The sequence below is a fragment of the Artemia sp. Qi Xiang Cuo genome, chromosome 19, assembly GCF_049724085.1.
Source record: "Artemia sp. Qi Xiang Cuo chromosome 19, ASM4972408v1, whole genome shotgun sequence".
Classification (NCBI taxonomy): domain Eukaryota; kingdom Metazoa; phylum Arthropoda; class Branchiopoda; order Anostraca; family Artemiidae; genus Artemia; species Artemia sp. Qi Xiang Cuo.
In genome coordinates this window covers 29,114,840-29,130,654 of record NC_142812.1, presented here as the reverse complement: position 1 = coordinate 29,130,654, position 15,815 = coordinate 29,114,840, and the positions used below count along the sequence as shown (strand labels likewise).

The 15,815-nt window shown below is 36.2% G+C and overlaps 1 protein-coding gene across 1 annotated transcript in view; it reads left to right on the top strand.

Annotated features, from left to right (window-relative positions):
* Nucleotides 1–15,815, top strand: part of smo (smoothened, frizzled class receptor) — a 106,484-nt gene that overhangs the window by 29,768 nt on the left and 60,901 nt on the right. The window contains exons 3-5 of the mRNA XM_089105173.1: nucleotides 796–1,003; nucleotides 3,605–3,727; nucleotides 5,609–5,716. Of these exons, the coding sequence (XP_088961299.1) occupies nucleotides 796–1,003; nucleotides 3,605–3,727; nucleotides 5,609–5,716 (439 nt within the window). The remainder of the gene's footprint in view (nucleotides 1–795; nucleotides 1,004–3,604; nucleotides 3,728–5,608; nucleotides 5,717–15,815) is intronic.

The following is a 15,815-nucleotide window of genomic DNA, read 5'->3' as shown; positions in this document are numbered from 1 at the left end:
AGAATATGGCACTGAACTTTACAGTCCCTATCATGTGCTGATATCCATTTTATGGCCCTTCAACCAGGAAGTGCAATGGGAGGGGGGCTGGGGCCCCCATTCCTTTCGCACACCTTTGCAATTTCTCCGGGTACCCATTTAGAGCTGGGTCGACTCTGACTGAGCATAGAGAGTTACTTCATTGACCCCTGTTCCAAACCAAATAACCAGCGACGCCAAGACTCGAACTCCTGTCAATACGGACAAAGAATTTCAAGTCTAGCGTGCTAACCACTCGGCTAGGATGTATCAAAAGTAATATGTAGATCGGTATTGCCGAGCTCGAGTCGCAAGGAGGTTTTAGCACCAAATTCGGTACTTTTATTTTGGATGACGGTTTATAAAGAAATATTAAGTTTAAGAAATTTAGTTAAATATAAGCTACCACTTGCTTTGAGTTTCTTTGGCAAAATAAAACCTAATAAAGAAGGCTATCCTTACAATTCGTTTAATGTTTTCTTGGCTAATGCCTTTTCCAATGCTAGAATTTGACTTAGGTTTTTTCAGATATACACTCTAACACAAGGCTAATTTACCTCTTCTTTACATAAATAAAACAATTAAAAAAAAAACACACACACATATATATATATATATATATATATATATATATATATATATATATATATATATATATATACAGACCTAACTGATTTGCACAGTATTTATCTTTAGACTGCCATTTTTATCAAGTGCTCTACTCTAAAAATAAGGTACTGTTTATGTTCATCTTTGAATATTTTTTTTTATTTTTAGCAATGCAATACCTTTCAACATCTCAGAAACAATTCGACTTCTGGGTAAGATTAGCGAAGAGCCTGCTGTCCATTCGCCAAATTGCCGCAAAAATGCAACATGTGTTAGTATCCCATCTACTCTTCACACTTGCTATGGACTTCGTCTTCCATATTCCTCGACTTCCTTAGGCATGACTTCTAATGCACAATCATTTGGCGAAGTGCAGGCAAGTAGCTTTGAAATTACTTAGTGTCAATGGACGTAGAGGTTTTATGTAATTCGTATTTGACAGTAAAACGCAAATTGCTTTGTACCACTGATCCGTAATAAGGGTTTCACATTGCCGTTCGGTAAAATAAGCTACTTAACAGAAGAATGTAATTCACACTGTGATTGGTCAGCTAAAAATGATCCTCTAATCAGAAACAAGTCTACATTCTTATGGGTCTTATGTAAATATGTATGATATGCCTACTCGGACTCTGGGAAACCACTTTAAAATGCAAGGGTATCGATGAAATACCTTTGCAGTACTACGTAAAAAAAAAAAAAAAAAAAAAAAAAAAAAAAAAAAGAACGACTCAGATATAAGAAAGAGAGGAGGGCTGAATAGTTAAACGTACTTTGCAACTACCATGCACATTTTATGGAACACTGTTGAAATACAGTTTTTTCTGCATTTTCTGAAAACAATAGTGGATTTTTATTGAAAAGTGGAATAGTTCCAGATTTCTTTTGATGTTTAAAATGGAAAAATGGTTTTTAGGGTTGTCATTCGTATCTTCTATGTGATTTTTCTGAAATTATTATATACCAGCAACAAATTGTTATCTTTTTGAGACAAAAATGAGAGCATAACCTGGACCCAATTTGTAATAAAATGCCGCGGGTGCGCTAGTAAGCTCAATCTCAGTGAAGGAGGGAGGGGGTGTTAAAGTAGAGAAACATTGGATAGTGAAGGGATTGAAGTTCAGGTTTGGCAGATTCCTATTTTTAATACATAAATATTTATATTGTTGTCCAAAATTTTGTTTCTTTGACAAAAGAAAATTTTAAAAACAAGGGACATTTTAATAATGAAATATTTGGACTATTTTTTTCACTGCAACATTTCTTTTTCGTCCCGGCACCCTTTTTAGGACAAGCCATTTTTTTAGATTTACTACACCGGACTTTACTTTTTTATTTATTTATTGATTTATTAATAACAATATACTGTTAGTTTTGTTTCACTTCATTTTGATGTTGTCACTATGAAAGCCAAAGTCTCAGACTTGAAAATAAAATTATGCCGGTTTTTTTTCTTTTTCTTGATTTCTTTTCTTATGCCAAATACCTTGTTTTTGCAGTATCCGAAATAAGAATTTTTGAAATAGCCAAAATAAACTCACGTTCGCATATGACTAACACCTGTTGTCTTTTTGCAGGAAGTTTCTCTTCTTTCTTGTTTCTGTCCTTTTATCTTCTTTTTTTTGTATTAAGTGGTAAATAGAACTTATGTCTAGGATTTAATTTTTATTCAAGGTCGCATTCACTTTTGTGGGTGTTTCATTCAGTTTCTGAAATGACATATATTTTTTTATGCTAATAACTTTTAATGTGTACACTCAATTAATTAATCTTACATATTTGGAATCAGCATAAAAAGTTAATTTCTTTTGATGTTTATTTTGTCATCAACAGCAATGGTCTTTATTGACAAGGGTCGCTCTTTCATTTCAGTTGGGTCCACGAACTGTTTGATAGCCAATCTTGTACACAAAAATTTTGAACAATAGCCTTCCAGGAATTTAGACGAACAAAAAGTATCTTCATAGGGCCCAACTAGTCCTATTGTGGTTGGTGTTTTTGGCATGACTAGTTAGTGTTCAATAATCTTAAGAGTTCTTTTAGGCATTTTTTTTTTTGTTCTTCAGCTATCTCCCAGCTATTGATAACATCTCTCATCCCATCAGAATCTCAAGGTGAGGGTGTCTGGAAGTATGAACATTTAAGGTGTGAAAATTGATTATAATTTCTTATGCCATGCTTCATGATAGTCATGAAGATATATTTCGTGATAAAGTTGTAAGTTAGGATACTTAATGTGCGCAAAATATGAAATACCGATGAAAATGAAAGAAATAACAATTCCCCTTTTGTTGCTTTATCTATTTATTTCCACCCCCCCCCCCCCCTAGCATGGGCGTACGTAGCTTCTTGTCTAGGGGGGAAGCTGAAGTTATTTTGTCAGTTCACAAAACCTTACATTGCCAGCAAGTTCTATCATACTTATGAAATGTTTATTAATAAGTAATCACCAAAAATCATCAATAAGCTTCAGCATTAATCTTCTTGGATTAGAGCTAAATCTTTCCAAGGCATTATGGATAATTGCTTCTTGTTTGACTTTTATTCTGTCATTTCGGCTGTTCATTTCCCGCTTTTTCAACCTTCTGCTTTTTCAACCTTCTGCTTTTCAGCCATATTTAGTGTAAATTTGAAGTTCTAGGGGGCAGCCCCCCCCTTGTACGCCCATGCCCCCTAGTGCTGTTCTCCTTTTAGCTTCTCTCTATGTTTCCCAGAATATGGACTTGAAACTTGAAAAAAAGGATGTTTTTCTTATGATAGAAAATACTCAACTGTGTATACCCATACTTTTAAGGGATATTCGAAGGTGCTCTTTTTATCACTATCTAAAAAAAAGAAAGTTCTATTAATTTGTATTTTTAAGTTTATTCGTAACCCTTTCTCTCTTACTTCTGTTTGCTCTCTGGCGTAAAAATTGTATGATTCTGAAATGTCAATGTGATTATTTATGTTTTAATAAAAATTTGCTGTTCTTCAGGAGAAATTAAATCAATGGGCAGCTTTGAGAGCAGTTCCGAAGTGCTGGGCAGTCATTCAACCACTTTTGTGTGCCGTATATCTGCCAAAATGTGAGGATGGCGTTATTGAACTACCTTCTCAAGTAGGTGCTATTTTTGTTTGAGGATGTAGGAAAATCGACATACGAGACTAAGAGTCTGTTTGTAATCTGGACTTTAGCTCTAGATTTTGAGATATACAATCCAAAATACACTGTCGAAACAAAATGTACTTTGGTAAATTGTTTTAATTCTTGAAGGAAAAAAGCTAGCCAACTCCGATGAAAACTGGGGACCGTAAATCAACGCTCCGCTTAACAACAGAAAAAGGTCATTGTGATATTCGAAATTATCAAGCAAACGCAAGATCTACATTAAAAGTTGGTTGATATGCCTTAACCCTGACTGTAATACCTGATCTTGGGTAATAAAACACAAGAGGTGAAAAGTTCGTCGTTCTTGATCAATAAACCTTCATTATATGAAGAAGAATAAATTATCCGTGTCACAACTTCCTTACTTTGTAATTGACTCTATAGCCATTATCATTCTCCGTTCCAGTTGCATCTCACTTTATTTTTGATATCTAACGATTCACCCTAAGCCTGGACGTGTCATAGAGACCCAGTTCTGTCTACATATGTGCAGAATGAAAACTTTCGCTTTTTTTCTTTCTTTTTTTTTGAAGGGGGCTAACTTTTTGGCATTTTATTGAGATAGAAAATGTACTTATGAAAGGAAATTTCAGCTATTGTTATGAAAAATATATCAGTATAGATCTTTTGAAAATCAAATGCAAAAAGTGTTTTCTAAAGAAAGGATGTTCAAACTTATAGGGATAGTTGGTAAATATGTGGATAATATTAAAAAATGACCCAAAGTGCTTGTTTTGAGCTTGACTTAGACGTACCGGCAGGAAAATGTCCTGATTCTTTTGGTGGTGTTTTTTTTTTTTTTTTTTTTTTTTTTTTTTTTTTTCATGTCCTTGATAATAGGGAATGTACATAAGCGCCTTTTAGTATGGAAACTTGATCACTTTCAAATTTTAAAAATTATTTAGTAGGCATTTCAAAAATCATTTAGTGTTCAATAAAAGGCGCAAAAGTTTTTTTTTTTTTTTGCTTTCAATGTTCATGTTTAGGAATGTCCTTGTGAATCTCCTATGAGTGAACAACTCATAAAGCACACAATTTCAAAGTGGGCTCTTAAGAGGAAATCTCTTTTTAAAGATACCGAAAATGATTTTAATGAATTAGATTCTAATGATTGTGATTTTCTACCGGAAATCCCAAAGTGAATAAAAATATCACAATCAAAAGTGAAAGCACCACAAATTTGTTAAGAATGATAGTCCTTAATTTCAGAGTCAGTACAGGACATCTTGTTTAATACATATGCAAAATTTGAACCTCGTTTATTTTTGCTTTTTTGAACCCTAAGGAAATCTTAAAATAAACTAAAGGAGTGCATGTGGGATATATATATATATATATATATATATATATATATATATATATATATATATATATATATATATATATATATATATATATAAATCAAGTAGTAATAAAAAAGCTTTCGAACGATTATTTTAGAAAAACTAATTTTTTCAAAAAGAACGATATTGATTCCTAAAACGGACAGAAATAAAGTCATATAAAAATAAGCTTAAAAAAAAATATATGAATAGTCGTATTTAACTTTATGCAGAAAGACAGTATCACAAAGTGGGTCCGCTGCCCACTCAAACTCTCCAAAGGGTAGGGTCTCATAATTGATATTTAAAAACACTCTTCTGTTCCAACTTTCTTAAACTCTTTTCTAAGGGAGATTCTTCTGATGCTCACCTCTTTTGAATTTCCTGCTGCTCTTGGACAAAATTGTAATTCGGGGAACTCGTTAAGTAAATTTAGCTACCGCCCGGAACTAGACCTTTAGTTTTAAGAACTTCCCAATATTTTCTCTTTATTAGTTTTTTCCCCTAGGAAATGTGCAAAGTTACCCGTGGACCTTGTCGGATTGTTAATATGGATCGAGGATGGCCAGATTATGTCCAATGTGCAAATACTGACAGATTCCCTATTGGCTGTCGGGTATGCTTACTTTTATTTTCTGTTGCTCCTCTCAGTTTACCTTTGGTTTATAAAATTAGCGAACGCTTAGTTGATTATCATGTTTGTTATTGCTCTTTTTAATGATCACTCAAATCAGAAATTTCGTCTTTACATCTTATTTTTCGTGACAATTTACCAAATAGTAGGCAAGAATTTTTCATTTTCGATTTTTAAGTTTTTTGTTTCCGATATTTTGAACAAGATTTTTCATTCCTAATTTTTAAGATTTTCTGTTTCGGTCATTGTCACTCAATCCTTTTTAGCTGCTCAGAAAAGAAAACACCTTTATAAGAATTAAATAGTTTTATCTTCTTTTTACAAACTCTTTCAAACTCATCTTGATTCCACACTGTTCTACCTTTTCCTCTATCCAATCAATATCCACCGTCTATCAATCAATATCCATCTTCTCTTAAAAGAGAAAGCACAAGGTGTTGTCTTTTCTTTTCCTGGCCTTGAAATTCCAATCCTTACTCATCCGTTTCAGCTTGCCAGCAATATAACATTTGAGACGAGGCCCCCTAATTTCCCTCTTCTTTTTTCTCATTTTCCAAACATATTTAAGCGACATGACAATCATCCATGCAATTCCCATTCGCTTATACTTAACTGGACCGTTAGCAATATACAAGCAAAAGGGCCTATACCGACTCTTCAGCTAACAAAAAGTCTTCTATATTCTCTTACTATCCATCGTAGGCTACCGTAAAAAAAAACTTAAAAAAGGACTAAATAATTGCTCTATGGAAATAGTGTGGTTTTAGCCAGATTACATTTCGGAATTTTACCTCTAAAGAAAAACTCCAAAAGTAAAGAGTCTCTGGACACTTCTTTTGAAGATAATTTTCCTATCGGTCTAGTCACTCTAAGCAAAAGTTTATTATTATCAAACAGGCATGGGGGCAGAAAGAAAGGGCTTTGAGCCCTTCTCTTCGAACTCTTTTTTCACTTTATTCACATAATTTCTGTGATTTAAAATTTCCCCCCTCTCTTCTATAAGTAAAGTAATGTGTACGTGGCTGTGCAAGTAACTAGAATTGAGGAGCTTGGCTTCATCTTTTTCATCTAACTTTGGTATCCTACGCATCATGCTCCGATTGCTTATTTATGCGTAAACTTTTTTTAGTCTAGTTTACAACTTCATCGCACATTTTGGGATCGACAGGGTTCATACGATCAATATTTGACTCTGCTATTCCTATGCCATTAAATACCTTAATAACAGCTGCGTTTCAAGTGACCTTGATTGGGCTGTTGGATATCTTTAATGAAACATCCATAATGATAAATTATAATTTATTTTCTAATTATGTCTTGGCGTAACTGGACCGTCGTTTTATATTGACTCAAAATCGAACATCGGTTTTTGAAATCGATTAATAATCGAAAGATTGATCTATTGATCGAAAACTGATTAGTGATCATAGGCAGCGCAATAGCGCTGCCTAAGTAAAGAACGATGTTGGCACAGGTTTTTTTTTTTTTTTTTTTTTTTTTTTTTTTTTTTTTTTTTTTTTTAGACCAGGGCAATTCGTATCGAAAGAGTTGTTGTAGAAACTTTGAAAAGGGCTCATTCAAATGGAAATAGGAGGGCCTTATACCCTTTTTAATAGGAGAGAATTACTGGAAAGCAACTAGCACCTCTTGAAAGCTAAGCATTTCCCCAAACACATCCAATCAAAATTTTGAGATAGCCATTTTGTTGAGCGTCGTTGATGTCCATATAGAAACTATGTATTTGAGGGGGACACTCCCCCACAACCTTCAGGACAAGGGTTGTAAGTTATGCCCTGGGGGCATATAAGATTTTTATAGAAGGCGTTGTCGTAGAAACTTTAAACAGGGCTCATTCGATTGTAAACTCAAAGGGCTAGTGCCCTTTTTAGTAGTCGAAAGTGATTGGAGAGCAACTAACCCCCCTCTAACGCCCACCTTTTTTTCAACGTAGTTGAAAGTTCTAAAAATTATGTCTTTGAGGATGACCTCGCCCCCCCTCCCTCACTCACCACACACACACACAGCCCTCAGGACAAGGGTTGTAAGTTATGCCCTGGGGGCATATAAGGTTTTCATGGAAAGTGTTGTCGTAGAAACTTCAAAAAGGGCTCATTCCATTGGAAATTGAAATGGCTAGTGCCCTTTTTGATGGTCGAAAGTGATTGGAAGGCAACTAACACCCCTTCCACGCCCACCATTTTTCTAAACACATCGAATCAAAATTTTGAGATAGCCATTTTGTTCAATGTAGTTGAATTATCTCTTTCAGCAATCCTGGGGGCATATAAGGTTTTTATTGAAAGCCTTGTCATATAAACTTCAAAAAGGGCTCATTTGATTGGAAATTTAAAGGGCTGGTGCTCTTTTTCATAGTCGACAGTGATTGGAGGGCAACTAACCCCCCTCTCACGCCCAGCTTTTGCCCAAACACATCCAATCAAAATTTTAGATAGCCATTTTGTTCAACGTATTTAAAAGTTTTGGAAATTAGGTCTTTAATGATGACAACCCCCCCCCCCCCCACAAACACACACACAGCCCTCAGGGTAAGGGTTTTAAGTTATGCCTTGGGGGCATATAAGGATTTTATAGAAAGCGTTGTCGTAGAAACTTCAAAAAGGGCTTATTCCATTGGAAATTGAAATGGCTAGTGCCCTTTTTAATAGTCGAAAATGATTGAAGAACAACTAACCCCCCTCTCAAGCCCACCATTTCTCCAAACAAACACATCCAATCAAAATTTTTATATATTCATTTTTTTTCAACTCAGTTGAAAGTTCTGGAAATCAGGTCTTTGAGGATGACAACCCGCCCTCCACAGCCCTCAGGACAAGGGTTGCAAGTTATGCCCTGGGGCAAATGGGGTTTTTATAGAAGGAATTGTCTTAGAAACCTCAAAAAAGGTTCATTCGATTGGAAACTGAAAGGGCTAGAGCCCTTTTTAATAGTCGTCAGTGATTGAAGAACAACTCTCATGCCCACGATTTCCCCAAACACATCCAATCAAAGTTTTAATATAGCCATTTTGTTCAACATAGTTGAAAGTTCTGGAAATTATGTATTTGAGGATGACAAACCCCTGAGAGCCCCCAGGGCAAAGGTTATAAATTATGCTCTGGGGGCATATAAGGTTTTCATTGAAAGTTTTTTCGTAGAAACTTGAAAAGGGCTCATTTGATTAGAAATTCAAAAGGCTGTGCCCTTTTAAATAGTCGAAAGTGATTGGAGGGCAACTAACCCCCCTCTGACGTCCACCATTTCCCCAAACATATCCAATCGAAATTTTGAGATAGCCATTTTTTTCAACGTAGTTGAAAGTTTTGGAAATCAGGTCTTTGAAAATTACAACCCCCCACAGTCCTCAGGGTAAGGGTTGTAAGTTGTGCCCTGGGGGCATATATGATTTTTATAGAAAGCGCTGTTGTAGAAACTTCAAAAAGGGCTAATTCAATTGGAAATTGAAAGGGTCAGTACCCTTTTTAATAGTTAAAATTGACTGAAGGGCAACTATCCCCCCTCTCACACCCACCATTTCCCCAAACATATTGAATCAAAATTTTGAGATAGCTATTTTGTTTAACGTAGTTTCAAGTTCTGGAAATTAGGTCCTTGAGGATGACAACCCCCTCCCCCCCACATAACCATTAAGGCAAGGGTTGTAAGTTATGCCCTGGGGGCATATAATGTTTTTATCATTGGGAATTGAGAGGACTAGTGCCCTTATTAATGCTCAAAAGCGATCGGAAAGCGAATGCCCCCTCCCATATTCATCGTTTCTCCAAATACTCCCGATCAACATTTTGATATAGCAAATTTGTTGAAAGTAGTTGAAGGGTCCGGAAAATATGTTTTTGAGTATGACAAACCCCCACAGCCCTCAGGACTAAGGTTGTAAGTTATGTCCTGGGGGTATGTAATTTCATATCGAAAGTTTTGTCGTAAAAACTTAAAAAAGGGCTCTTTCGATTGTAAATTGAGAGGACCATTGTCATTTTTAACAGTCGAAAGTAATCAGAGGGAGAATCCCCCCCCCCACGCCCACTATTTCCCCAAACATTTCCGATCAACCATTTTGATATGGCCTTTTTGTTCAACGTAGTTGAAAGGTCTGAAAATTATGTCTTTGAGGATGACAACCTCCCCCCATACCCCTCAGGATAAGGGTTGTTAGTTATGCCCTTCCGGCATTTAACATTTTTATAGAAATTTTTGTCGTAGCAGCTTCAAAAAGGTCTCATTCGATTGAAAATTGAGAGGACTAGTGCCTTTTTTATTAGTCGAAAGTGATCAGGCGGAAAATGTCTCCCTCCACGCTTATCACTTCCTCAAACACTTCCAATCAAAATTTTGATATAGACATTTTGTTAAGCCTATCATAAAGGTCTGGAAATTATGTCTTTGAGGTTAACAAATCCCCCCAGCCCTCACGGCAAGGGTTGTAAGATGTGCCCTGGGGACGTATAGGGTTTATATTAGAAGTCTGGCCATATAAACTTTAAGAGGGGCTCATTGGGTTGGTAATCAGACGCTCTAGTGCTCTTTTTAAGAGTCAAGGTGATCAGAGGGCAGCAACCCTATCCCCCCTACACACACGTCATATTGTCCCGAAATGCGTGAAATAGAAATTTTGAAATAGTCGTTTTACTCAAAACAGTCAAAATATCATGAAACAAGCCTTTTTGGGTTGAAAGCAACCTCAGAGATTAGGGACAAGGTTTTTAAATTATGCCCAGGGGGTACTTACGGTTTTCGTGAAGGAGCTGGCTGTTTAACTTCGGAAGAGGCTTACTCTGTCTACATGAAAAAGACTATGTCATTATAAAACGAACAGAAATTAATAAAAAAAACTTTTCGCACAAAATGAGTTTTTCAAAAAAAAAGTAAAGACCTCTATTAAACCAAAAATGAAAAAAAATAAAATAATCTACCAAGCATACAACTACCACAAATCAGTATCAATAAATAGATGAAATCCAAAACAAACAGAAATTAAAATAAGTCAAACTCAAAATGAGCAGAAATTAATACGAATAGAATTCTAAAACCCTATTTTTTTTAAAAACCATGAAATAATCTTTACTATACTGAAAAAATTCCTTTTAATGTTTTCATTTTTGCAACGATAAGAAATCAAACATTAAATAATATTTAAAGGATTAAGAGTAAACCTATGTATTTTAAACTGACAATGCACATTTTTTTTCAGTAAATTCATTTGAATTTTTTTCAGTGAAGTACATCATTTCATATCATTTCCTCAAACAGTCGCAATCAAAATTTTGATACAGCCATGTTGTTCAATTAATGAAAAAGGCCCGGACTTTATATCTTGAATATAACAGATCCCCCAGCGTGCCGGGCACGGACCATAAGTTGTTCCTGGGGAATATATAGGGTTTATATTCTAAGTGTGGCTGCATAAATCTGAAAGGGGGCTTAGTGCATTGATCGTCAGAGACTCTAGAGCCCTTTTAAGAGTCAAAGTGATCAGAGGGCAGTTACCCTCTCCCCCCTACGCACACGTCATATTGTCCCGAAATGCGTCTAATAGAAATTTTTAGATAGTCATTGTATTCAAAATAGTCTAAATATGATATAACATGGCTTTTGGGCTTGAAACAAACCCCAGAGATTAGGGGAAGGGTTGTAAGTTATGCCCTAGGGGTGTTAAAGGTTTTTAAGGAAGGGATGGCTGTTTAACTTCAGAAGAGGTTCAGTCTTTCGCCCTGAAAAAGACTATGTCAATATAAAACGAACAGAAATTAATCAAAAATTTTTTTTTGCACAAAATAAATTGTTTTTCAAAAGTAAAGAACTCCATTAAACCAAAAATGAACAAAAATAGAATCAAATGATCTACCAAGCATACAACTACCAATCAATAAATAAATGAAACCCAAAACAAACAGAATAAAATAAGTCAAACTCAAAACGAGCAGAAATTAATCTGAGTAGGGTTCTAAATCCTATGCTTTTTAACAACCAGAATATAATTTGTACTTTACTGAAAAAAAATTCTCTTAAATGTTTTCACTTTTAAAACCTTATGGTGTCAAAAATGGATTATGATTTGAAGGAATAAATATAAGCATATGTACTTTAAATTTATAATGAACATTTTTTTAGCAAATTCATTTGAATTTTTTCAGTTGATTATGTTCTGGCCTTGGGAAGACATAGGGGTTTTGAGCCCAACTCATGTTAGTTTCTGCTCGTTTTGAGTTTGACTCTGTTATTTACTGTAATTTCTGTTCTTTTTGGGTTTCGTTTATTTATTGATGCTGATTTGTGGTAGTTTCACACTTGGTAGATTATTTTATTTTATTTTATTTTTGCTCGTTTTTTGTTTAATGGAAGTCTTTACTTTCCTTTGCTTTTATTTTGTGGGAAAAGTTTTTTTTAATTAATTTCTAATCGTTTTATATTGACATAGTCTTTTCAGGGAAAAAGAAAATAATACATTATACCCACATCGATCTTTACTATAAAAATGTCTAGCCTTCCAATCACTTTCGACTATTAAAAAGGGAACTAGGCCTTTCGATTTTCAATCAAATGAGTCTTTTTTGAGTTTCTACGACAACACTTTCTATAAACACCTTATATTCCCCCTGGGCATAAATTACAACCCTTACCCTTAGGGCTGTGAGGGTGGTTGTCATCCTCAAAGACCTAATTTCCAGAGCTGTTTTGCAACGTTGAACAAAATGGCTATCTGAAAATTTTGATTGGATGTGTTTGGGGAAATGGTGGGCGTGAGAGGGGGTTAGTTACCCTCCAATCACTTTCAACTATTAAAAAGGGCACTAGCCCTCACAATTTCCAATTGAATGAGCCCCTTTGAAGTTTTTACGACAACTCTACCTATAAAAACCTTATATGCCCCCAGGGCATAATTTACAACCTTTGCCCTGGGGGCTTTGGGGGGTTTGTTATCCTTAAATACATAATTTCAAGAACTTTCAACTACGTTGAAGAAAATGGCTATCTCTAACCTTTGATCGAATGCGTTTGGGGCAATGGTGGGGGTGAGAGGGGGGGTTAATTACTCTCCACTCACTTTAGACTGTTAAAAAGGTTAATTTCAATTTCCAATCAAATGAGCCCCTTTAGAAATTTCCACAACATCTTTCTATATAAACCTTATATGCCCCAGGGCATAACTTACAACCCTTGCACTCTGATGGGGTTATCATCCTAAAACCCTTGGCTCTGATGGGGTTATCATCCTAAAAGACCTAATTTCCTAAACTTTCAACTACGTTGACAAAATGAATATCTCAAAATTTTGATTGGATGTGTTTGGGGAAATGGTGGGCGTGAGAGGGAGGTTAGATGCCCTTCAATTACTTTCGACTGTTAAAAGGCCACTAGCCCTTGCAATTTCCAATCGAATGAGCCCTTTTTGAAGTTTCTACAACATCGCTTTCTATAAAAACCTTATATGTCCCTAGGGTATAACTTACGACCCTTGCTCTGAGGGCTGTGGGGGTGGAGGGTTGTCCTTAAAGACCTAATTTCTAAAACTTTCAACTACGTTGAATAAAATGGCTATCTAAAAATTTTGATTGGATGTGTTTGGGGATAAGGTGGGCGTGAGAAGGGGGTCAGTTGACCTCAAATCACTTTAGAGATTATTAAAAAGGGCACTACCCCTTTGCAATTACAATGGGGTGAGGCCTTTTCCAAGTTTTTAGGACAAAAATTTCAATAAAAGCGTCTACACCCCCGGGGAATAACTTATAATCCTTGCCCTGAAGACTTTGGGGGGAGTGTTCTAATCAAAGGTATAATTTCCTGAACTTTAAACTCCGTGGATCAAAATGGCTATCTCAAAATTTTGATTGGATGTTTTGGAGACATGGTGGGGGCGGAAGGGGTGTTAGTTGCCTTCCAATCACTTTCGACTATTAAAATGGGCACTCGCCATTTCAATTTCCAACCGAATGAGCCATTTTTGAAGTTTCTACGACAATGCTAACAACCTTGTCCTGAGGGCTGTGGGGGATTTGTCATCCTCAAAAACCGAATATCCAGAACTTTCAACTACGTTGAACAAAATGACCATCTTAAAATTTTGATTGGATTTGTTTGGGGAAAAGGTGGACGTGAGAGGGGGGTTAGTTGCCATCCAATCACTTTCGACTATTAAAAAGGGCACTAGCCCTTTGAATTTCCAGCTCCTCAAAAACATAATTTCTATCTGGAAATCAACTACGCTGAACAAAATGGCTATCTTAAGATTTTGATTGAATTTGTTTGGGGAAAAGGTGGGCGTGAGAGGGGGGTTAGTTTCCCTCCAATCACTTTCAACTATTAAAAAGGGCACTAGCCCTTTGAGTTCCCAGCTCCTCAAAAACATAATTTCTTTCTGGAAATCAACTACGCTGAACAAAATGACTATCTAAAACTGTTTATTGGATGTGTTTGTGGAAAACATGGGTGTGAGAGGGATGTTAGTTACACGCAAATCCCTTTTAACAATTAAAAGGGCAACTAGACATTTGAATTTCCAATCGAATGAGCTCTTTTTCAAGTTTCTACGACAAGATTTCAATAAAAATATATATGCCTCCAGGGTATAACTTATAACCCTTGCCCTGAAGACTGTGGGGGGAGTGCCCTGCTCAAAGGTATAATTATGAACTTTAAACTGCGCGGAACAAGGAGGCTATTTCAAAATTTTGGTTGGATGAGTTTGGGGAAATGGTGGGCGTGAAAGGGGTGTTAATTGCCTTCCAATTACTTTCGACTACTAAAAAGGATATAAAAACCTTATATACCCCAGGCATAACTTACAGCCCTTGCCCTGAAGTCTAAGGCTGTGGGGGAGTGTCTTCCTCGAAAACATAATTTCTATCTGGAAATCAACTACGCTGAACAAAATGGCTATATCAAAATTTTGATTGGGTGTGTTTCGGGAAATGGTGGGCGTGGAAAGGGTGTTAGTTGCCTTCCAATCACTTTCGACTATTAAAAAGGGCAAAAGCCCCTCCAATTTCTAATTGAATGTGCCTTTTTCCAAATTTCTGCGACAACTTCTTCGTTACGAAGTGCCCTGCTCTAATGGAAAAAAAATAATAAATAATACATTGTGCCAACATCGTTCTTATATGCCCTCAGGGCATAACTTAAAACCCTTGCCCCAAGGGTTGTGGAGGAATGTCCTCCTCAAAAATATATTTTCTATCTGGGAATCCACTACGCCGGACAAAATAGCTATCACAAAATTTTGAGTGGATGTGTTTGGGGAATGGTGGGCGTGGGGGGGGGCTAGTTGCCGTCCAATCACTTTCGACTATTAAACAGGGCACAAGCCCTTTGAATTTCCAATCGAATCAGTCTTTTTTGAAGTTTCTACGACAACGCCTTCTATAAAAACCTTATATGCCCCAGGGCCAAAACTTACAACCCTTGCTCTAAAGGCTGTGTGGGAGTGTCCTCCTCAAAAACATATTTTCTATCTGGAAATCAACTACGCTGAACAGAATGGCTGTCTCAAAATTTTGATTGGATGTGTTTGGGGAAATGGTGGGCGTGGAAGGGGTGTTAGTTGCCTTCCAATCACTTTCGACTATTAAGAAGGGCACAAGTCATTCCAATTTCAAATTGAATGATCTCTTTTCGAAGTTTCTACGACAACTTCTTCGATACGAAATGCCCTGCTCTAAAGGAAAAAAATTAATAAATAATACATTGTGCCAACATCGTTCTTATATGCCCTCAGGGCATAACTTACAACTCTTGCCCCGAGGGTTGTGGCGGAGTGTCCCCCTCAAAAATATTTTCTATCTGGAAATCAACTACGCTGAACAAAATGGCTATCCCAAAATTTTGATTGGATATGTTTGGGGGAATGATGGGCACAGGGGGGGGGCTAGTGGCCCTCCATTCACTTTTGATTATTAAAAAGGGCACTAGCCCTTTGAATTTCCAATCGAATGAGCCTTTTTTGAAGTTTCTACGACAACGCCTTCTATAAAAACCTTATATGCCCTCAAGGCATAACTTAAAACCCTTGACCTGAGGGTTCTGGGGGAGTGTCCTCCTCAAAAACATATTTTCTATCTGGAAATCAACT